Source organism: Oryzias latipes, chromosome 24, assembly GCF_002234675.1.
Source record: "Oryzias latipes chromosome 24, ASM223467v1".
Lineage (NCBI taxonomy): Eukaryota > Metazoa > Chordata > Actinopteri > Beloniformes > Adrianichthyidae > Oryzias > Oryzias latipes.
The window spans coordinates 8,424,321-8,447,380 of NC_019882.2; the positions used below are offsets into that span (position 1 = coordinate 8,424,321).

The window sequence follows — 23,060 nt, forward strand, 5'->3', positions numbered from 1 at the left end:
CTACTACTTTAATTGTACTTTAACAGGAAAAAAATGTAGCAAAAAAAAAAAAAGAAAAAAAAAACAGAAACCAAAAAAAGTTGCATAAAAAATAAAATAAAATCTTACCTTCTCTGCTTTGTGTTTAGTTCAGGGGTTTACAACCTTTAACACTTAAAAAGACATTTTCGTCAATTTCTCCCCATCAACAACCCACAAAATACCATAAGAAAACAAAAAAATTAAACATTACATTTTTTTCAACTTTTGACAGAGGTTTACACAACTTCCTTTCAAATTAAAAGACACCCTGGGCCACTCACCTTAATGCAGCAAATTTAGTAATAGGTAGTGATGTTAGCAGTAATATTTAAAACAAGTTAATTTGACCATTTGTGGTGCATCTCTGGCACAAATTCATAAATCGGACAAACTAAAATTAAATCAGAGCTAAATAACTTTATTTTTCAGATCATTAGGCACACTTTAAATCCTTAAATTTGTTCAACAAAAGAAAATCTGCTTTATAATCCCAGAGCTGCAGGTTGCAGCTCCCTGGTTTAGTTTAATGTGCACTAAAGAAAAAGGGACATGCTTAAATGTAAGCTGCTTTAAAAGAACGGAAGACAAACAAAAAGTTTTTCCACTTTTATTTTTACATTGCACAGTAAGTTATCTACAGAATTCCTAAATCTTGTGTATCGGCAGACAGAGTCATAAACATCCATGTGAAAGTTGCATAAAACTGTACAAGAAAGTTGGCTACAATGATAAAAATACTGCAACCCACTGATAACTGTGGACAGAGAATGACATACGGTGAATAGACAGGACTCCCTCTCATTGTCTGAGTGTGGATTATATCAGGCAATAATACTGCATACTGAAGAGTATGGATGAAAAAAAGTTAGATGCTGGAAAAAAAGAAAAAAACATACACAATAATTGATAAAAGAAGATTATACCAAATAAATTGTGATTTTTTTCTCTCTTTGCCATTAGGAGAGAGCTACCTACCAACCACCACACTACACAACTGACTAAACACAGAAGGTCTGAGGTGTACTGCTGCTGAAAGTCCAAACATTAAGAAAAAAAACAAAATCTGAAAGTAAAAAAATAATCGATTAAGTTGAAATTTTTTTAAATTGAATAATTTTAGTCACTGCAGTCTAAGAGGACACGCAGAAGGCTGGAAAGACAACTACTCCAACAAAACATGAATGTCTCCTAAACTACTTTAGGACAGCTTTAGAGGACACACATATAGACACACAAACACACCCTCCCATATGAATGAAATGCTTGAAAGTATCGCAAATGAGTTTGGCTTCATTTAACAGTAATTAACTAGCAGCTTAGCCAATTTGAACATTGAACACTAATTGAGTTGTTACCTTTTATTACAAATGTACACCATATTTGGCTTCCTATTGCAACCTGCTGATCCTTGAACACAGACACATTAGCGGGTGCTGTTAGGTTTCCCAGATTTATGGCCTGATGTTAATACAAAAGAAGCGACGGGGGTGGGGGTGGGGGGGCAAAAAAAACTCTTTGGCGTCAGAAAAATATGGCCATTCTCCTCTATTGTTGCTAAAGCAACGTCGATCTTCACCTTCCATGTGATCAAAGATTGTCAACCTATTTACCTATGTACAATTAGCAACGAGGATCCACCCAGTGGCGGAGCTAGAACTGTTTATATATATGGGGGGGGGAAGCAGAAGACTTTTAAAGGGCGGCAAAAAGAGAAGTATAAATGAAAAGATCAAATATACCCATTTCAATTACATATTTTTGTAACCATTTGCACTGCTTAAAGACGTTTGTATTTATGAGTTCTTAATGTTTGTCATAATTGATATGAATACCGATTAAAAATTCGGGTGGAGGGGCTTTTGCTGGTGGGGCAGCGGGCCCCCTCTGCCCCCTGTAGCTCCACCCCTGGATCCTCCACATTTGGGAGTTTTGCAACAAAGAAAGTTGAAGGATGACATCTCATTCATGTGAAAACTTTCTGCACAAACAACTAAATGGGAAAATCTTTTTTGTTTTCGACTTGTTGGAATTAAACCAATTTTGCAAGAATGTGTGTTCTGTTTCTTAATGGAGATATATATATGTGTGTGTGTGTGTATATATATCTAATTATTTCTGCCTTCCTTTTGAATTCCAGCCCTTTTCAAAAACACCAAACAGCCACAAAATAACTTTCTTTTCCAAACAAAATTAAATATGTTTCACATTAGAAAAATAGGTTTTTTAAACAAATCCGAAAAATCAGCAAAGCCAAATGAAATCTCTCACCCATAGAGATCAATAACACCTGTCAGAGAGGAGGGTTCAAAGACTGAGCAAGATGACAAAATATACATGAAAGTGAGATGCTATTATCCTGGAAACTCTCTGCATAGAGGAGACTTCACTGTCTGAGGGCTTCTAATGGCTCTCCATGTTTCAGCTCCCATCTCCTCGACGAGCTATCCCTGTCTTTTGCACTTCTCACGCAAGTACAAAAGTCTACAAGTAGATACAGCATTGCACATGTATTAGATCTACGTATAAATAGTCATGTCATATTTTCTTCTTTTTACATTTCATACATCTTTTGTAGTCTTTGTGACTTTTTTTTCCAGCTGTGAGTACAGAGTAAAGACAACAGTAAAACACTTTTTTTTTTTTTTTTGTGTGGTTTTGTTTTAGGTAAATGACAACGAGGAACCTCCAGGTGCTCAGGCCAATCTGCAACCTCAGAGAGGAGATTGAATAGAGAGAACACAAAAAAAAAAGACAAGAAGGTATAGGAAAGACACCATTTATTTGTTTCGTCTGAGGTTATCCTTCACCCTTTGTGTACCCCTCAGTTCCACCTTCAGTCTGAGGTAAAAACAGTATTCAACATTGTGCTAGGGAAGAAAATCCCACGTGTTTCAGTGAAAAAGGCCCGGAGAGATAGATGGATGAACAGACAGATGGCTTGGAATCACAGCAAGTCCACATGAGCAAATGGAAGTTAAATAGTGAAGTCCAGAGAATTGTACTACTCCCCAACGCTAATCAGAACTGGTACCACTTTTTATCTTTGCACTTCAGCATCATCTGCAAACAGAAGAAATGAGTGTGTGAGGAAATGGCATATTCTGCATTATAATTAGATCAGTGTAAAGTTGAATCAGTTGTATTGTGAAATAAAAAATAAATAAACCTTTGCATTTGGAATATTTTTACCAATTCCCCCCCCTAAAAAGCTGTTAAATTAGAATCCCAACACTTTGACTAATTGTCCTGTAGTGCCCTCTAGTGGTTCAAATGCAAGTCTTAAGCCTGAATTGTATAAATTCAATGATGGTAGTCAAATATTTCAGCCATTACTTTAGACTCTTATGAGGTCTGAGCATTGACTGCATATGAGACCTGGACTGAGAGACCTCTCCCCCATGGCATTCCAAACAGAAAGTACCTGCTGGCTCCAAGAAATTAACTATTGAGAAATAAACAGCTATTACTTGCTTATTATATTTGTCAGAATAACAATCTTTTTTTTTTATTTTCTTGCCAATCCTCACTTCTTTTTTGTGATATTTTTTCTTTAGTGTAAGTAATTGAAATTATGAACTGGCCAATCAGATGAGGAAGTCTGTGATCAGCTTTTGACAGACTCGCCTGAGCCTGATTTTAAGTAGTAGGGGTGTGGCCTTCTAACAAGCTCCCTCCTGATTTGGTGGTTACCATAGAAATGATGACTCAGACCAACTCGGACCAATCGCTGCTTATTGATCATTTCTGGTTCTAACGTTCCAACGTCCCTATCACAAAAAAATGGAGACTGAATTGACTTCATTTTGTTGGACAACAGATCATAGCTGATCCGTGATCTGTATGGATCAATAGCCAAGGTTTGGAACACGCATGTACCGTGGATCGCCCTGCCTGCCCACGCATTATTAAATTAATCGTGTGGGAGTACTTTGCCTTTCTATTCGATGACAATGGCTTGCTGCGTTCACACCAAACAAAGTGTGTTCATAAACATGACCCTCCCGCTGCGTGTGGGAGGAGCTACCGCCAAAACTTAGCTCTACTAAAACATTGGTAAGCTGTCCTGGCACTGTGGCAGGTCAAAGATGCTGCTGTCCTCAGTCAGAGGGGTTTTATATAGCAGCAGGAGACACAATGAAAGAATTTAAAGCCCCACTCCAACTATACTTTCAAAGCATTCCCAGTGGTCTTTTAATTATGATTATTTAGGCTGTATTTACAAAGTCAAAAAGAACATTCGTTTTTAAGGCATATTTTTGGCAGAAAATTGATCCGAAGCATGAGTTTTGGGTTCCGTTGTACCCCTACCTATTAGTGATTCAATGGAACAAATGAATCATTCTTTTAAAACAATGTGACAGGAAAATGGAAAGTTGTTTGATGCCATTTGGTACTTTGATCAGCCACGCCATGATTCTTCACCAATAAAGCAATCAATCAAAACTGAAAACTGTTCATGTGCTACATTTATCTTAAGTGCAAATTCTTGTCTTATTTTGAAACTTTCACTTGGTAATGACTCACTGGCTTGTTTGTTCTGACAATTTTTTCATCAGATTCTCAAAAAGACTTAAGTTCTCCTTCTCTCTTACGTTCTCCTGGTTTTCTCACCTCGTGGGCGTGTTTGGAAAAAGAGTCTGCGCTTGTCATCATGGCAGCCGTCCTCTCATCCAGTTCGCCCAGTTTCTGGCCTCTTTCATCCAGTGCTATCCGGGCCCGTGCCAGGTCTCCAACCACACCTGAGGCAGCCCCCTTCATGCCCTCAATACCACCCGTGCCAGGGATGTGCTGGGCCAGACTTCGTGATGCCTTTCCAGCTGCTATTTCACCAACTGAGCAAAGAAAAAATATCTGCATTAAGAGGATGGAATAGTGCCTCCACCTGTATTTTCAAATTTCTAGACTGGTTCTGCGGCATACAAAGTTCCTCTCTGTCTAGCGACTGTGCTCCTCCTCCAAAGAGGCCTTTGAAGAAACCTCTATTTGGTGCCTCTGGTGTCTCCACCGGGGTAAAAAGCTCACCCAGCATCTCCTGAAACAACACAATGCACATTTCTCTGCTATACACTTCTTCCTTTGGTAGATTTGGACTCCTACATTTCCAAAAACAGCCGCAGATGTCAAACACGATTGGTTAATATGGCTTTCCCAGATTTACCTGCAGGTTTTCACAGGTTTCCTGACTGTAGGTGATCCTCTGGATCTCAGTTGGGGAACACAGGTACATAGCCTGACCCAGGTTGGTGAAGCAGAATGTTCTGGCTATCCGCATATCTGTCAACGGTAGGTAGTTTACATCCAGGAGCGGTCTCAGTCCCGGCAAACTGGAACAGGAGAGATAGAAAAGTGATCAATTTGAAGCATCTTAATAATTATTATGAAGCATTTTAGGTTTATGTGTAGTGAGGTGCTGCATTATATAGTTTGCCAAACAAGGTCTAAGTCTTCTTTGAGATTTCTCATTTCCCTTTTTTGACTGAAGCTCACGTGAAAAAAAAAAAAAAAATCTTTTTGTTAGTTTGTCAGTTCACCATGTAACCACTAGAGGGCTTATTACAAACTGAATTTCTTCAAGCAGTGGCCTGTCTCCCATTGACGCCTGCTTTTGTGCAATATTTGGACTGGTGCTGGTGATACCATTTTACAGTCTTTCCCCTGTATTCACTGGGGTTAGGTACCAGAGACACCCGCGAATACGGAGAACCACGCCCCCAACCCCACGAGTTGACGCCATTTCTCCATGCAGGGGCACAAACTTTGGTTATAGCGATTAAGGAACCGCTGGAACCAGCTGTTGGCAGCCGACGGGCTGGCGTGCTCTTCATTCCTGCCCGCCTTCCTCAGAAATTCCCACAGGACCTTCCTCGGGCGCAAAGGTCTAAAACAAGTGTCTTGAAGTGTCTGAGCTTTTGTGATGAACCAAATGAGTCACGTGACTGAAAAGAAATCTGCGACAACGTAAAACCACAAATGTTGAAATGCGAATAAGTGGAGGAAAACTGTACGTCATACTTTTAGTGAGGACAGAAACGTTTTTGCCAATCATTTTTGGTTTTAAATACGGTACCGAACCATACTTTACTGCCGAATGAACATGAACCCCGTTTACCCATCGCCATTCCATGAGGATAAGCTGGATATTAGTAGGATAGGATAGTCACCCACCGGTCTTTAAAAATAGGGTTGTCCTAAACTTTTTTTTTTTTTTATAAAACGCCAAAGTTAATTTTAGAAGGTATTTTGTACAAAAGTAAACAAAGGTTTACATTTTTTTTTTTACATTTTCAAAAACTAAAAATCCCTCTTGATATTTTTTGTTACATACCCACACACTATGTTCAAAGGCATCTGCAGTTTGATTTTAAAGAAATTTCAACAAATCAACAAATCTTGCTTAGAAGTAGATGCTAAATTAAGATAATTTTCAAGCCAATGTGGTTTTGCGGATATTTGCATCAATAGTTTGCTGTTCCATTTTTTTTGAGTCATTCTAGAAAAGGCCAGAATAGTTTTACTAATCTAGTCTCTCTGAAAATGTTATGCATTCTGACACTTTGCTCACCTGAGGGTCTTGATGTGGCCGTTGGCACAAAAACAGGCCAGGCACACGCCTTGGGTCATCTGCACCACATCTGCCCGTAAGATGAAGGATGTCTCTGTGATGTTGTGTTTGTAGATGCACGTCTGGGAGGGCAGGGAAACGACTTTGGCCTGTTTTTCTGAGCAAACCACGGCATACTGGCTCTCACTAAGGTCCTGGGAGGTGGAGGGGGACACGGACACAGGCCGGCGCTTGGGGACCTTTTCCTCTCCGTCTGTGGTGACGTTGGGTTCAAACCAAGGATCAAAGGAAGGAGGCAGCAGAGAGCCAGAGGAATCCAAGAGAGCCATCCGTAAAACACTTCCCTTCAGTCGCACCAACATTCCTGGCAACAACAACAAAAATCTATTTATAATAACACTTTCTTAGGCAAAAAATATGTTTATGCAACAGTGCTGTTGTTTTTTTAATACCCTTTCTCATGATGCCAATAACCTCTAAAGCTACGTTCATACGGCCCTCTGCAATGAGTGTTCAAGCAACCATATCCAATGAAAAGTCTATGTAAAAGCGTGCGTGAATGCGCATTTTGGGCTTCTGTGTTCAAAACTCTCATGTTCACGCATAGCTAGCCAAGTTTTTATGACTGTTTTCAGGCTCTACGTGCAAAACTTGTGGCCATTAAAAATAATTTGCAAGGTAAACCAAGTCGAACTTTGATCCAATCAGGGACTCCGATTTGGTAGTGATATATGGATTTGGTTTATCTGGCAAACACAAACATGAGCATGACAACATAAGTTTTTTAAATAAAGATAAACCAAGGCCACTCTCCTGAGATGATGGTCCTACATATCCGCCATTGCAAGGAGGCTAGCAATGAACCGAACAGTTTCCTTTTGTGTCCAAATCGCAGGATTTGCACCACGTTGACATTTGGCACCAAGCCACTGTAAGTGGCAGACATGCGCTAGTAAACAGTAGAAAGAAAAAGAAGCCGCTCCCTGCTTGTCCAGTGCAGGAGTCTGCAAGCTTTAATGCTAAAAGAGCCATTAAGACCATTAAGCATTTATTTATTTTTAAAATAATAGAAATGTAATCTTTTTTTGTATGACAATTTTAACTTCTTTTACTTTTGACAGCAACACATAGTTCATTTCAAAATAAAATATGCCGTGTGTCTAAAAGGATCCTTTAGGTGCGGCACATTTGCTTGAATTAAAAATGCAAGAAAGCCAAGGCAAAGAAAATGGCATTTTTCATCATGACTTTTTTGCACACTCATCATTTTTCTCCTTTTTAGTATTGAATTTAAAAGTGACAAGGTTTGTGTAAAATGCAATTGTTAAAATACATGCTCTAAACTTATTAAAAAAACACTATTACCAATATTTCTTCAGTATAAAATCTAAATATAAATGACAAAATTAAATTAATTCAAGCAAATTGTCTTTAAACCTTTTATTTTTTGTTTATATTTAGCATTTTTCTTCATAGTCAAAGAGGTTCAATGGAGGCTCCAGAGCCTCAGGTTGCAGACCCCGGTCTAGAGTGAACACCTCAAGCTTAGCCCGAGTTCAACAACCTGTGTCAAATGCCCGGTACCAATGTAGCTTAAACTTTCAATACTCACCTACAGGTGCAATGATAACTGGTTGCAGTTGCCGCTGCTCCCCAGCAGGTGGTAATGTGAGCACCAGGACCAGAACAGTTCCCAGGGAGGTCCCCACATACAGACAGGGGGTCAAAGTGGAGTCCCCCTTCCGGGCAAATGTCTCGCAGAAGTAGAAAAGGCTGATGGCCTCCCGCGATTCCTTGTCGATGCTGGTGACGCTGGAGGAGCGCGAGCGGCTGAAGGAGTTGTCTCGGTGGTCTAATGGGTTGGCACCCCGCGGCGGGCATACGGACAGGAGGACAGTAGCGAGAAAAACAAAGAGGTAAAGCACCCGCAGACAAAAATAAAGCAACTCAAAATGGAAGACGGTAACCTTTAAGATCATCATTCATCACCACATTTGAAGGATTGGATTATCAGAGCAATGAGCAACATGGCACTTAGGTGTGGTAAAATATAAATGAGACAGGAACAACCGCACAGACCCCTCTTGTGAAACGTTAACATTTTTATTTAGATGCACTGAAACCAATCAATGGTCCATCCAGCCAATGATTCTGCTAGAAAAAAAAAGAAAGAAAGAAAGAAAAGGCCTTTATAGATTTAAAACGACCAACCAGACAGAGAAAAGAAAAGCAGAGCAGCAGACGTTGCAAAAAGCACAATGAGATCTACTACATTAATTTAGCACCAATGATCTCACAGAATTGCATTTGAAAACCAAACCCATTTGAGCAGAAACTGCAACAGTTGGGATTCGCTCAGATTGGTGCTACTTGAGAAACATGCAAACACGGAGAACAAAAGCACAGCTTGCCAATTTTGAGACGAAACCGGATAAAACTGGACTAATGAATGTGGCGGAGTCCAGCTGAAGGGAGGTAAAAAAAATAAGACTACAATTGACAGAAAACCATTTGGAGACACAAAGTCAAGGCTTACCCAAGTCTGGCTTTAGCTCAGTAGGCAAGCTTAATTTCCGTGACATCTTTGCTGGAAAAAAGAGAACATCCCTCTTTACAAACATGTCTAAGCTAAACACAGGGCGCCATGCAGAACCAGGTAGCGAGCACTGGACAAGGGCTGTGCACAAAAGCTAGGACAGACTTTGAAGGTAACACAGAGACACGAAGCGTTTTTTTTTTTAAACTGAGCAAAAACGGCCACAGAAAAGACACTGTAAAAACAATCCTGTGCATCTTCGAGGCATGCTGTGACAAACAACGGAAGGTGGCCTCTGATCGCACAATGCCCTGAAAGAGAGGACCGTAAGACACATCTGAGCCACAGGGCCACTTCAAAAACCTTCATGCCAAAAAAGGAGCATGCATCAAGAACATGGAGGTAAAAAGGTGGGGACACAGATGGAAGAAAAAGGTGAAAAAGGGGTGATGGACGCTACTGCTTGAATATATACACTAAGAAACAGCTTTCAAATCAGGTTTTGGAAGTATGAAAAGTTTTCTCTGTCTGCAGGGTAAAATAGTGAGAACGATGATTTAAAAAAAATACATTAGGAATGCATTTAGTGATGTAAATATGAGAGGAGGTTTAAAAGTTCACGCAAACCACAGGAGAACTATTTATTTAGCAACTTTTCAACATTTAATAAACTTTAAAATTTGTGTTTCTTTTTTATTTATATATATGACCAAAATAGAGCAATCTTTGTCCAAATCTCCCATCTTCTGATAGGAACCTGCAGAGGACACAGCTATCACTAAAACCTTGCTGTGCGACAGTTATTTAACATCATTGATTTCACCAAGTATTTCCCATAATTCATAAGTCATTTTTGCACCACAAAGTTCAATTTCATTCCATTTTTTTATTTACTCTCTCATATTAATCGTAAGTTAGTAAACTCATATTTATATTTTAATAATTCGATTTTGACACAAGGCATTAAAAAAAAGGTTCTTGGTCACTTGAGTTTCCAAAATCCTCTTACAATGGGATATCAGCACATTTACATTGACAATTAGAAAGTATTAAGAAAATACATTTTACTACAACAGTTTTTTTGCAACAAAACAAATCCCAAACCATGGTGGTATCACCACCATGCCACCTATTTTAAAAGCCCCATACAAACATGTATAGAAGGAATGTTTAAAAAAAAAAACAAAAAAAAACTGGTTTGACAGAAAATTCAAATGTATCTGAGCAGGATCAGCTGCTCGGATACAAGATATTTCCCAGAATTCACTAAACGGTTTTGCTGTTTTATGCTAATAGATGCAAGCACAAGACGGGGGCAATTCAGGAGACGTTTTTTTCAGTTATGCATGATATATTTGCTGTCCCTTCTATATTTTGAAATTAGAGTCAAATAAAAATACAGCCAATAAAAAACGTTCACATAAGTTTGAACCATGTGATCATCGAGTTCCAATTTATCAACAAAAGTGATTTAACTGATGTAATATTGTGTTAATTTCTGCTTATTTTATTGGTTTAGACTTATTTAGTGGTAGCAGTTTATAGATGGTTGTGTCGTCTTCGAGGTGACAAAGACGTAGTTTGACAGATGGACCATCTTTCCAAACTGTGGACAATCATATCAAAGCATATTCCATACAAGAACATATCCGACAGTCATGCTACATACAAGTAGCATGCATTCTATGTTTCAGACAACTATGATTTTTTCTTTTTTTTCCAAATAGCTTCAGTCCCTTTCTCCTTTTAGGTTTTCCTCTGCTCCAACAACTTTGACTTCTCCAAATTCAATTGCAATTTTTGTTAAAAACATCTTTCTCAAAAATAAAAGTACTGGATTGATAGATTACACACACTGAGAGTGCAAAAGTGTGGAACAGAGGCTAACCTTCAACTACACTGGCTTTTTATCCTCCAGTCTTTTTCTTCCCATGACTATAAACGTGAGCGACACACAGAGGGACACAAAATCATAAGAATATTAACTAAAAAAATAAAGAGGACCAATCTGGACGATGCTTTTTGTCTTAACTACACAGATTACCTTACCTCCTCTACCACCTCCATTGTAGAACTGATGTAGATTGGTGTTTGACATCAACACTATTGGGAATATAAGTACAGTTAACGTACAATTAGATTTCTTTTTTTTTTCCTATAAGCTTTATTTTCTTCCAATCAGCTACAAGGACAAAAAAAACATGTGCTACTGCATAAGTAATTAAGGAAGATGCATATTTTCCTGTCTCTGGAAGCACCTTATCTCTCCACATTGCATCAATTATGCAAAGACGCACCAGACTACAGTCTGGTGGTGCCAGACAAAAAAGGTTGAGGCTGCAATCATACCTGCAGCAAGCAAACTTTGAGATTTGATTTGAGCCTGACCTTTTGAAAAGGCTCCTCATTTTCATTTTACTAATACCCAGTATCGCCAAATGAGATGAATCTTTCGCTAAGCACCTTGGGATAAAATAGCGGCAACATAGAACCAACGTGAAACACTTTGTCGTTACTTTGACCAGAAAACTCACATTAATGTGGTTTATTATTTTGTCGTGTGCAAAAACAAAGATTCTCAAAACTACACATTCAAACCAAATCAATTAATAAATATTCTGAGCCAGTTTTCAAAAATATGCAAATTTGCAGTTTAAGGATGTTTAGAAATTAGTCAAAACATAAAAAATGTTGTAGGGTTGTTTTTTTTTCTGTAGAAAAGTAAAATATTTAACATAACTAAATATGTTAAATGTTAAATATGAAATGTGTTTTTTTTTTCATTTATTTTTTTATACTGAGTGAGAGCAAAACTAATATTTATTAAACTGAAACAAAAAATGGATGGAAAAAACTAAATTCCCAGTTTGATAAGCCAACATTTTATGATGCTACAAAGAAAAAAGGTTTTGCCATTCCTCTTTTATGCATGCGTGTCAATCTAAACAAAGAATAATAGCTGTTCAAGTTGTGTTTTCCAGAAGACCTGCTACAGTACCTGAAGTAGGAGACTTGCAGCGGTCCTCTGAAGTGGCAGAGCCCTCGTTTATATCGCACAGACCTAAACAAAGGAAATTTCAATTAAAATTTTTTGAGATTTATAAAGAAAGGTGGAAAACATTTAAAGTTCCACTACGATCATCTTTCGATCTGTTTTTATTGTGTTCCAATATGTCTTTTAATTATTATCACACAGTTTTTTTGGGAACATAAAAAATCTTGTGTCATTTTCTAGGACGCAGTTTCTGCAGAGCAGCAGGAGTTTGTTAGAAATTTGCTTTTGAGTTGTGGGTGGGACCATTGGTGCTAAGAAAGCTCCATTTGTTTAAATGTTTGCCCGCTAGCTTACAACTCCACACACCGGCAATCTAACATGACTGATGCGACAAAAATGGCGAGCAATATTGGAGTTATCCAGCTGTACAGTTTGGACCCAACAAATATGCATATGGATCTGTTTCTTGTCTGCTACTGGTTCACAATAATTAAAGAAATAAATTAAAAAAACTCAGAAATGCTTCATTTTCCTTATCCATCATGAGACAAATGCCACAAGAACATGTTAAAAACACCAAAAACACGTTTTTACCAGAGAGGGTCTTTAAGGAAGGCTGTGTTTGACTTTCTGGATGAATCAATGTTCCATTAGATGTTTAGCCCTGCTCTGTCGGAATACTAGCTCTTCTTTTTATGGCGTGTGTGCACAAGTGTACATGGTTTTGTCCTGGGAGGCAAAAGGCAAAGAAGACAGCAGTGCCTGATGGCACAAAGGCACAGCTGGACGCCTGATTATAGCTCAGAGTCGCCAATCTGTGACAGGTGCCAGCCTACTGCTCACCAGCCAGTGACACCAGATGCTCTTTGTGTATTTACACATTTGTGAGTACACAATATTTTTGTGTCTGGTGTATAGCTGCTTTGCACAGTTCTGCATAAGCCATCAAATTAAAAAGTCATTTTTCAGCTTCTACACACACATCTTTACCAATGCATTCAACAAAAACTATGAGCTCCACTTCATGACTATGCAGTCAGTTTCCTCATTGAAGCTGCACCTCTGCCGTCTGACACACGGTGGCAGTATGTCTGTGCTGAACAAATGCTGCCATGGTTTTGTTAATGTGCGAATGCACTGCTATTTAAAGGGCAGGAGAATGTGTGTGTGTTACTGAAAGGCAGTGATGAAGACAGAGACACTTTGATACAGGAAAGTCAATCAAAGCCTTGAGCCGCTGTAAACTCTTGGAGATGCAGGAGTGCTCTGTCATATGTCAGCCTGCTAAAACAGAGATGTAGCAGCGTTCGCACATTTGAATCACTGATTCAATCAGAGGTCTTTGAACCCTGGAGCTTCAGTGGCAATAATGAGTCGAGTCTGCAGAGACAAAAAGGATCCAATAAAGGTTAAAATTCGCTGGTCATCTCTCCAAAATTGTTCTTAGGTTATTCATTTTGAAATGGCGTGGAGAGCCTGACTTTAATATGGACTGCTGTAAAAAAATACATTTTTAATGGAGGTTGAAGAGAAACATCTAATGCTACACATTGCATTATAGATAATCTTCACTTTTCTTATTATTCTGCCTCCAATCGTGTCTGCTTTTATATTCTGACCTCAGCTGGTCACAGCATAGGACGTGAATTGTGAAAAGGCAATTTAGAAATGTATTGAGTAAATATGAAAGAAGTAACTTTTAACTAATGCTTGACTGTTGTCAATAACGGTGAAGCATCAGTCACTCTTTGGCTACTGGAATGTGATTTTTTTCATGATGAAGAACATAATATATAAAGAAAATTTTGTCTAAAATTGCATTTCTGAGTATTCAAATTGTTGGGACTCAGGAGCAGATGAAAAAATGCTGTTTAAAAAGCTTGTAGCCGTGACGTGGAAGCTACAATTGGCATGTCACAAGCTCCCTGCTCCGCACCATTCTGATGCATCCACTTGTTGACTAATCGATCCATGTACGTCTTAGTTTTCCTTGTCTGAGCTGGCATCTGGCTCAAAACCCCAGTTTTTGTTGTGCTGCTAATGTTAGGTTGGGGTTGTGAGCTAGCAGTAGAGTGGATGATGGGAAGTGGGGACAGGCCAACTTTCTATAAATTTCTAATTAACTCCTGTCACTCTGCATAAACTAGATAATGACACAGGCTTTTTGATTATGGCTAAAAACTGCAATTATAATTAATAGACCAATGGAAACACTTCTAAATAGAACAAAAGAGGATTGTAGTAGGTCTTAGTTGTTTACGTTGGTAACAGCCAATCAGAGTCACACTGCAGGCAGTGTCGATAATCAACGCTGGGAACAGGGAAAAGCGGGTTATAATACCAATAAAAAAAATTGGTTGACCTCAGCCTTGGCTATAGACTGGTATGACTTCCGGGTCCTTAAATACTCTTCATAAAAAGTGAGGAGTTTCTAACCAACAGTATCATCTAGGTCTTAGAACTCGACGTCCACACGCGTGCACATCACATTTTGGGTTACATCACTACAGTACTTAATTCTGCGTAACTGGAGCCTGATGACTACATGTTTAGAGGGTTAGCTCAAATATTAGCTCAGGTCTTAAGAGGTTAAAAGTTTATCTCTGTTACAGCTTCACTTATGGGTTAAACTATAACTTTCCATTTTCCATGCCTAATTATAATATGTAGGTTTTTTTTCAAACTTGTTTGGTTTCTTTGCCATATTTTATAAGAGGACCTGGCTGCAGACATTAATGTCTAGAATCGGAAGTACCCTCATATTGCTTGAAAAAAACAGTTACGGTTTTTCCCCGTTTTAAGCTTTAAAACGGTTTTCTACAATTCTGAACACTTTGGGGTTGTGGTTAGGATTACGGTAAGATGCATGATTTGAGCCGATGATGTCAGACGCAATCTTGTCTTCAGCCAGGTCCCTTTCTTGTTTTATCCTTTCTCTGCTTCCGTACCTCCTGAAGGCTGTCGTGACTTTCTCGGTGACCGTGGCTGTCTCTGGTAGGGGTCATTGGAGCCGTAAAGCTCGACCGTTCCCAAATTAAGGACCACCGTCTTTTGGATGTAGTCCACGACTGCTACACCGTTGCTGTTGCCAAACACCACTCTGGGAAGGAGTGAAAGCAAAAGATGGAGTTTTGTTTTGTTTTTAACAGGGACAAACGGACACAAAACATCCAATTAAGGTTTTCCAATAAAGTCTGTTACCTGTAAACCACTTCTGCATGTTTATCTTTACTTCAGATGCTCAAGATATAGTTAATCAACCTGTCAGGGGTCTGATGGACCTACGCTGTACCTCAAACAGCTGTAAGACCCTTAAAGCACCTCCTTTAGGGGTGTTTACAGAAGTAAAGAACAGAAAACAATGACTTACTTATAACCTTTTCCTACAGATTTGGCAACTTTCACTATTTAAGGGATTGAGAAAAACTCTGTGCAATTATGCCTTAAAATACCCTTCTATTGGTGAACCGTCTCCAAAACCTCCTGGGATTGCTGTGGCATTTAAACCTTTACCAACACCAGGACGGAATTATGCAGGAGTAAAATAATTCTAACATAAATCAACATTTAGTTGGCCATAGCCTTCACTAAGATGTAAATGTGTGCACTTACAGGCCGTAGGTGGAATTGAGTGCCAGACTTGAGATCTGCTGAGGAGGCTCTCCACTCACCCACACTAACTGGACCACCAAATCTACCTGGTAACCTGCAGACTGCTTTAAAGGAGTGCTGCGCACTCTGCAGGCAAGGAGACAAAAAGCAACAAAGAGGAGTAATGAATGGGACCGAAGAGAGGAAAGAGAGAATGATAAGTGGTGCAGCTGTGAATCACATGTTTGTCGAGGGTCTGGTATGAGTGGCTGCAGAGGGATGATGAGGAGGTTTTGCCTGCAGACGCTTCAGGCACTGACTTTGTTTGTGCAAGTGTGCTTGAGGCAAAAAACATGACTTTTGTGTGTATGAGGGTGTGCACAAACACTTGTGCTTTTACGAGTTCATGAAAAGTGCTTCTGTGTGCCGGCGCGTCTTTCATACTTGAGGCAGGGCATGTTGCCTCCATCAGAGTTGTTGCTGCTGGTGGAAGGCTGTGAAGGCGGGCCGCTTGTGTGAGGGCTGGCACCGGGGGTATGATGTGCTGATGTCGGCTCACCCCCGCCATCTGGAGAGTCTGTTTCGTTCAGCTCAGACTGCATTCGCACCTCTAGTAGCTGCAAACACATAAGAATGGACAGATATTTATATAAATATTTATAAATGTGTTCCAGTCTGGTAAACCACAGACAGTTCTTGAGTTCCTAATAAATTGTTTCAACTACAAACTTTGGCAGACTTGCTGTAGCTTTTGACCTTTAAGCTGCTTTCGATGCAGAAGAAAAAAGCTTTGTCACAGTCACAGTTAATATATTTCCAGTTTTATCTTTAAAAAGTATTTTGTCTGTCCAGTAGGATCAGTATTCCTGAACTGCATACACACTGAGCAGCGGAGTGCCTCACAGATCCATCTTGGGGTCTTTGACAAGGGTGTACAGTCCCACTCCCATTCTCTTTTAATCTAATTTCAAAGCGTTCACAGTCGACATTTAATCATGTTTATACAGCTTTTAGCCAAAATCATGTCATTTTCTGGGACCGTTTCTGCAGAGCAGCAGTAATTCATTACAAATTCATATATGAGTTTAGGACAAGACCATTCGCGTGGATCAACCCTGCCCCCTTCCCCTCCCCCTTGCTGATGGGCGGCCGTGGTGCAGCGGTGGGGCGGTCGACCCATGATCGTAAGATTGCAGGTTCGATTCCCGCCTTGCACGCCCATGAGTCGAAGTGTCCTTGGGCACTGAACCCCACCTTGCCTCTGGTGGTAGGCGGGCGCCTGTGTTCGGCAGCGGAGCCGCCGCCAGTGTATGAATGTGTGTGTGAATGTGTGTGTGACTGGGTGAATGGGTCTGTGACTGTAAAGCGCTTTGTCCTTGTAGGAAGAAAGGCGCTATATAAGTATACGCCATTTACCATTTACCCTTGCTGAAAGGTCGGAGAAGGGAGCTTGTGGACCATCTACTGTATTTTCTACGTCACAAACTGCGTTTTTTCAAATGTTTTTTTCCAGCTGGTCCAGATTCACAACAATTATCTCTTCTATTATCAGAAATATGCCACTAGGACATGATAAAAAGACCAAAAAAGATTTTCAAAGCAGTGGTGTTATAGAGCAAGCAGCATTTTCATTCTGCGTAATGCACTTGATGTTAAATATATGCAAGACATGATATGAAGTTCTACATGTTTTCTTGGTTCAATCTTTATGAGTTGATGCTAAAAAAGTATATATAATTAGTCTCAACTATTATGCAGATGACATTGACATGTTTCTACCAATTAAAACCAAACTAATTTACAGTTTTTACACATTAACTGATTCCAATTGTATTCCTTTCACCCTCCACCCACCCAACTGCAAGTAGGTGTAGGAGCCACTTTATCCCATCAATTAACTATCACTTCAAGATAACCAACAGATTAGATTAGCAAGCATTCCAACGATAGAGCAGTTTGCAAGGAAATGCAGAGAAGTTGATTTATTCTGCAGTAAAGGATAAGATAAACTGCATTTTATTGCTTGATGTGGGTCACCCAAGACACTGCACACACAGGATGTATAACAAAAAAGGAAATCCTGTTGCCATTTGGGTAAAGTTTTGGGCCGTCTATGCTGACATTGAGACATGATACGCTAGTCATAATGTGCTGTATCTGCTTAGCAGGCCAGGGAGGGAAATATATTTTATATAATTCAACTTTTGGCTAAAACTGTGAAAAGCACTGGTACTTTTGCAGATGGCTAACACCTGTCGACTCTACATGTGACTGGTAGCCAATGATGGATCTTTGAAACAGGAAAGATGGGATTTTTTCTCCCACACTGGTTAAACCGTGGCAGCAGTGTTCTGAATGAACCACAGTTTTCTCATTCTTTTTTTAGAAGCAGACTGTCACTGTAGTCCTAAATCAGCATCTCTAAATACCATCTGAACATGAGACCTTTGAGTCTCACCGTTTGTTTGAGATAATAAAAGGCTATTAGACATGGTCTTGATGTAAGGTCTGCAGCTCAGAAATAAATTGAGAATAAATATTTCTATCTGAAATTTTATCTTTATTCTTCCTGAGCTGAACTTTAACATTGGTCAGCTTTCATGTGAAAAAATAAGTACAGTTCCTACACTGCAAAAACATAATAAACGTTCTTAAAATATGAAAATATTTCTTTTAGCAAAAATCTACCAATGGGGTAAGAAAATTAATTTTATCAAGATTTTTTATTTTAAGAAAAAAAAGTCTAACTACTAAGATGTTTTTTCTTTTTTTTTTCTTTTTTACTAAGAGTATCTTGCTTTTGAAACTTTCTTGCTAGACATTTTTCCATTGAAATAAAACATTTTTAATATTCAGTTTTTACAGTATGCCTTTTCAAGTTTATTGAAATTTTTTTTTTATCTGTGTTTAAGGAGTTTTTATTGATGGTTTGTGATTTAGTAGAACAGCTAATTCAAAAAGATCACCAACAATTTACAAAAACAAAGAAATGAGTATGTTAAACAGAGTAGGAGAAAAAGAGAAAAAAATATTAATGACTATGCCTTCATTCTGTATGGATTTGTCATGTGTGCATGAAACTATGTAGGCGGATCTGCAGCAAAAAGGGCATCTTTTACTAAAATGCTCCATTCCTTCCTAATCCTTCCCAAGGGCCCCTTTGCAGCCACCACCTTCATCACCTTTAAACTGTCACACAATGGTCAAAAAAAAAAAATCCTGCCTTTTGCATTCTGTCACTTTCATTTGCCCCGCTGACATGTGGGCTTGAGGAGGGATCTGTGCATGTGTTCAGATTTTCTCTCCAACCCATCTCCATCCTCATTTTTCCTTCACTCCTGCAAGGTCTCCTGACAAGGTCTCCTAATCTGAAATTCTGAAACGCACTTCCACATTCAGGAGGAGAGAAAAAAAAACGACTCAAACCCCCATCTATTGGTGGTTGTCACTGGTCAAAGACATCAAAAGAAATTGCTTTTATCTGGAAAGTGCTTAAACTGCAACACTGTTGAAAAATTCATGATTATCTTTTGAAGCTTATATATTCAGGACAAAACTGAGCTGGGATCCAAAAAAGCCTCAGCCAGACACATCGCAGCTCTGCCCACACACTGTAATTGACAGGTGATCTCCATGCAGACAGGTGCATCGCCGCCAGAGCTTCTCAGGCAAGAAAGTGACGCTGGGCTTTCAAATAAAGAACAAGTATAACTTTGGCTGCCTGTTAAACTCTCAGCAGCAGGAGTTCTGGACGCATCAATACATTTCTGCTTCGTTTGAACCAGCAACTGTGAGCTTACTCACATGTAACTCTTTATTCCCATAAATGGACCTACCATTAAAGGAACTAATTATCTTTGAGAGCAAGTATGATGGTGTTTGAAATGACGGAGCTCAAAAATTCAAAATAAAATTTTTTGAACCAAGTCACATTTTAATCTAAAATATCTTTCATTTCTTGCATTGCTTTGATTTGCAGGATGATGACACGTCAAAGACTCAGTTCTAACTGGAATAATCCATCTTTACATCCACACACAACATCAAAATGATGCTTTCTTTTGCACTTATGCACATATTGTATTGTTTTTCTTCCCATCATTGACCAACATTCTGGATATTTAATTAAATAACTGTTGCACTTACATATCTAAATGCGAAGTCGCAGTTTTCTTACAAGAATTTCTGAGAAACTGAGAATTTTGGAATTGTGATGTGTCTTTTATAGTCAAGATTGATGATGTTGGTTTTTTTTTTTTACGTTAGTAAACATGAAGTCTTAGGATGAAAAGGATATCAGTTTTTTCTTAAACGGAACAATTCCCAAACAAAGTCTTGCGACTGTGGGAACCATTGACTGTATAAGACAACTGGACTGAGTGAGTGTGATGTCACCCGTGGAAAATTGCTTCCTTCTGGCTCCAACGAAATGAAGTCAGTTCAGACGACATTTTTTTATGGTATGGATGTCGCCACATTGGAGCCAGATGTCATCAGTATAAAGTGATTGGACTAAGTCTGTCTGAGTCATTGTTTCTTTGGCAACCACTGTTGCCAGTCAGGAGGAATCTTATTGGATGGTCATATATCCCTTTTCATTTAAAGGCATGGGTAGGATAATCTGTCAAACATTTTTAACGTTTAGCTACGTTCAAGCGCTCTCTGTAGTGTGTGTTTAAGCAGCCAATTCCAATGAAAAGTCTTTTGCAGTCAGAACTCTCATGTTCATGTGTAGCTATCTGCAAGTTATTACGACCGTTTTCGTGCTCTACATAGAAAACATGCGACCATTGAACATACGTTGCAAGTTAAACCAGGTCGAACTTTGACCAATCAGGGACCTGGATTTGGTAGTAACGTTTGGATGGCGTTCCCTTTAATTCACCAAAGTGCCATATGCACCGGTGTCCATCCTACCCATGCACAGACCCAAATTACATCATAAATGTATGTTTTGGTGTACCGCCGATGAGCTTTTATCTAAACTATGCAAACTTTAACAACAAGATTTTAAGAACAATGATAAATAAAAAATCTATATATTAAGTTTGGTTATTTTAGTTGTAAGATAAATTTGTGAATGACTTTTTACTATCCACACAGAAAATTCCGCTATTTTATTCCTAAATGCATGCAGAATTATGCCTGCCTTAGTATGGGATGCAGACAAGATAAAAATATAGAAATCTGTGCAATTTACTCAAACAAAAGAGTCAAAACTTTACCTTTTCCTACTTAGACTGTTGTCCAGGCAAAACATAATGTTAGTCTGTCTTCCTAACAGCCCCGTCTGTTGGCATGACAACCATCCAGCCTCCGACTTTGTGTGTGTGTTTTTGCACAAAACTCAACATTGCAGAATAAGGTAGAACTTTTTTTCTCCTTTTTTTTTACTTTTTACATGAAATTTGGACAAAGCAGTTAAAGCCAAACCCACCTGCACAACCTCAGTGGTTACTTCCAGCTTGCTGAAGCGGTAGACGATAACGTTAGCTGACACCCCGGCGACACAAAGCATCCGGCTCTCAGGACACCAAGCCATAATCTGAATGGCAAAAGGGTCCTCGTCTGACACCTCGGTGCTGCCCTTGTCTTCTTTGGACCGGTTCCTGTCAAATACCTTAGCTGTTTTTAGCTTATAGAGCACCTGGAGCATTACTAGGAGGAAAAGGACAGGAAAAAGTGAGGTTGTTATGGAGATTAACAGAGAATTAAAAAAATTCCTGGGTAAAAAATAAAGAAATAAATACATATTTCATTTTTTAAACACTTCAATTATCCTGGCAGCAAAGTGTATATATAAAAAAAAAAAAAAAAAACATGACAGTGAAAATACACATTGACCCGCAGACAAAGCAGAGATCCTTTTTTTCGTGTTGTATTTTTGTGTGTGTTTCTTTTCACAGTTCAACTGTACAAAGTCAGTGAAAAAAAGAACAATAAAAGAAACCTTGTGTGCGTAACTTACTTGCAGAGGCATCCCAGAACTTCACAGTTCCATCAGCATGCCTATGAATGCAAAGAAAAGAAACATTTTTTCATAATTCTGAAAAAAGTTCATCAAACTTACATTTGATCAAGAATTGGGGGGCATGGCGTTGTTAAAATTTAAGGCCCAATTGTTTTGCTTCTTTTACACGAGGAAATCTATTTGTGCAATAGTGTTGAGATTTAAAGACCCACTTTATTAACAATTGTGTGTTTTGGGTGTTTTTTAACTTGTTTTTTGAAGCTTTTTTTCATGATGGGAGGCATTTGAGGAAAGGCTTAAATTGCATTTCTACGTATTTCTTTATTCAAATCATGAATAGGCAGAGATTAAACAAAAAATGGTGTAAATCCTAATGAACAAATTAAAAATATGATTTTTAAATGATCACAGCTGAGCAATGTAACATTTTTACCTCAATTTCAAAAAAATGTTGAATTTGTGATATAAAAAATGACCTTTTACAGCACAAAGACTAAGTGGCTGAATAGGAATAAATAATTAAATGGATATTTGCATGAGTTGTTTTCACTCAACATTTTTTGGGAGGTCGTTCATCACATTTATAGCAAAGGTGAGGATGTCCCTTTTCTCCTTGTTGTCAACTTAGTGCAGGACAATAAACCTCAGAAATGAGCTAAATGTTCATGACCAGAATGCATAATGGCCTGAAACAAAAACAAAGTGTCTGAAATTTGATGGCCGAGCGATGGAAGTGAAATCAACTGCAGAGGAATGACGGTAATGAAATTCTGGATGGACTCACCCGGTTATGATGATCTCTGGGTAACTTAGTGTGCCTTGACCCCAGTTTCCACCACTCACAGGCCATTCCTGGTAAGACAGGAGTCACATTAGTGAGCTTACAGAGAAGATCTGCCAATAAAAAGCTGTCATTAAAATCAGATTTGTGATTACATGTGTGTATATTCTCGTTGTCTCTTAAAATGACAGAGTATGCACCTCGCTGAGTGCGTTTCTACCTCGGTGAGTCTATTTGTCGGGATTGGGCTCCGAGAACACTGACACTTAAAAAAGGTCACTGGCATGACTCATAGTGATCTTTATATGAGAATGACCCCCTGCAGCTCAGTCTGGCTTTAGAATAACAAAAAAAGAAAAAGAGGGGAAAGGAGGAAGGAGGAGAGGGTGCTGACATTTGCAACAGAAGTCATAACACGGCGACAAGAAAGAGGAACATAACATGCATAATGGCTAAAAGAGCAGGGGGTCTGTCTGGAATGATACAGGGAGAAGAAAAAGGAATGAGAAGGGAAAGGAGGTGCACACAAACCAACGGAGGATTCGGGCAGAAGGACAAAATTATTTCATGGAACAGATGCAGCACCAGTGGTGCTATTTCGCC

General features: G+C 39.0%; 1 protein-coding gene across 4 annotated transcripts in view; it reads right to left on the minus strand.

Annotated features, from left to right (window-relative positions):
• Positions 1-612: 612 nt before the first annotated feature.
• The window catches only part of stxbp5 (syntaxin binding protein 5), a 107,614-nt gene continuing 85,166 nt past the window's right edge, over positions 613-23,060 (minus strand). The window contains exons 13-27 of one of the 4 annotated variants that reach the window (XM_011491630.3): positions 22,461-22,528; positions 21,674-21,714; positions 21,143-21,363; positions 16,150-16,322; positions 15,727-15,852; positions 15,063-15,214; positions 12,118-12,180; positions 11,169-11,222; positions 9,120-9,170; positions 8,196-8,477; positions 6,584-6,947; positions 5,180-5,345; positions 4,942-5,053; positions 4,633-4,853; positions 613-3,081 (exon numbers count right to left, since the gene is read on the minus strand). In XM_011491630.3, the coding sequence (XP_011489932.1) occupies positions 3,040-3,081; positions 4,633-4,853; positions 4,942-5,053; positions 5,180-5,345; positions 6,584-6,947; positions 8,196-8,477; positions 9,120-9,170; positions 11,169-11,222; positions 12,118-12,180; positions 15,063-15,214; positions 15,727-15,852; positions 16,150-16,322; positions 21,143-21,363; positions 21,674-21,714; positions 22,461-22,528 (2,136 nt within the window). In that variant the 3' untranslated portion in view covers positions 613-3,039. The remainder of the gene's footprint in view (positions 3,082-4,632; positions 4,854-4,941; positions 5,054-5,179; positions 5,346-6,583; positions 6,948-8,195; positions 8,478-9,119; positions 9,171-11,168; positions 11,223-12,117; positions 12,181-15,062; positions 15,215-15,726; positions 15,853-16,149; positions 16,323-21,142; positions 21,364-21,673; positions 21,715-22,460; positions 22,529-23,060) is intronic. The other 3 variants (XM_011491631.3, XM_020714430.2, XM_011491632.3) reach the window with 3 other exon arrangements.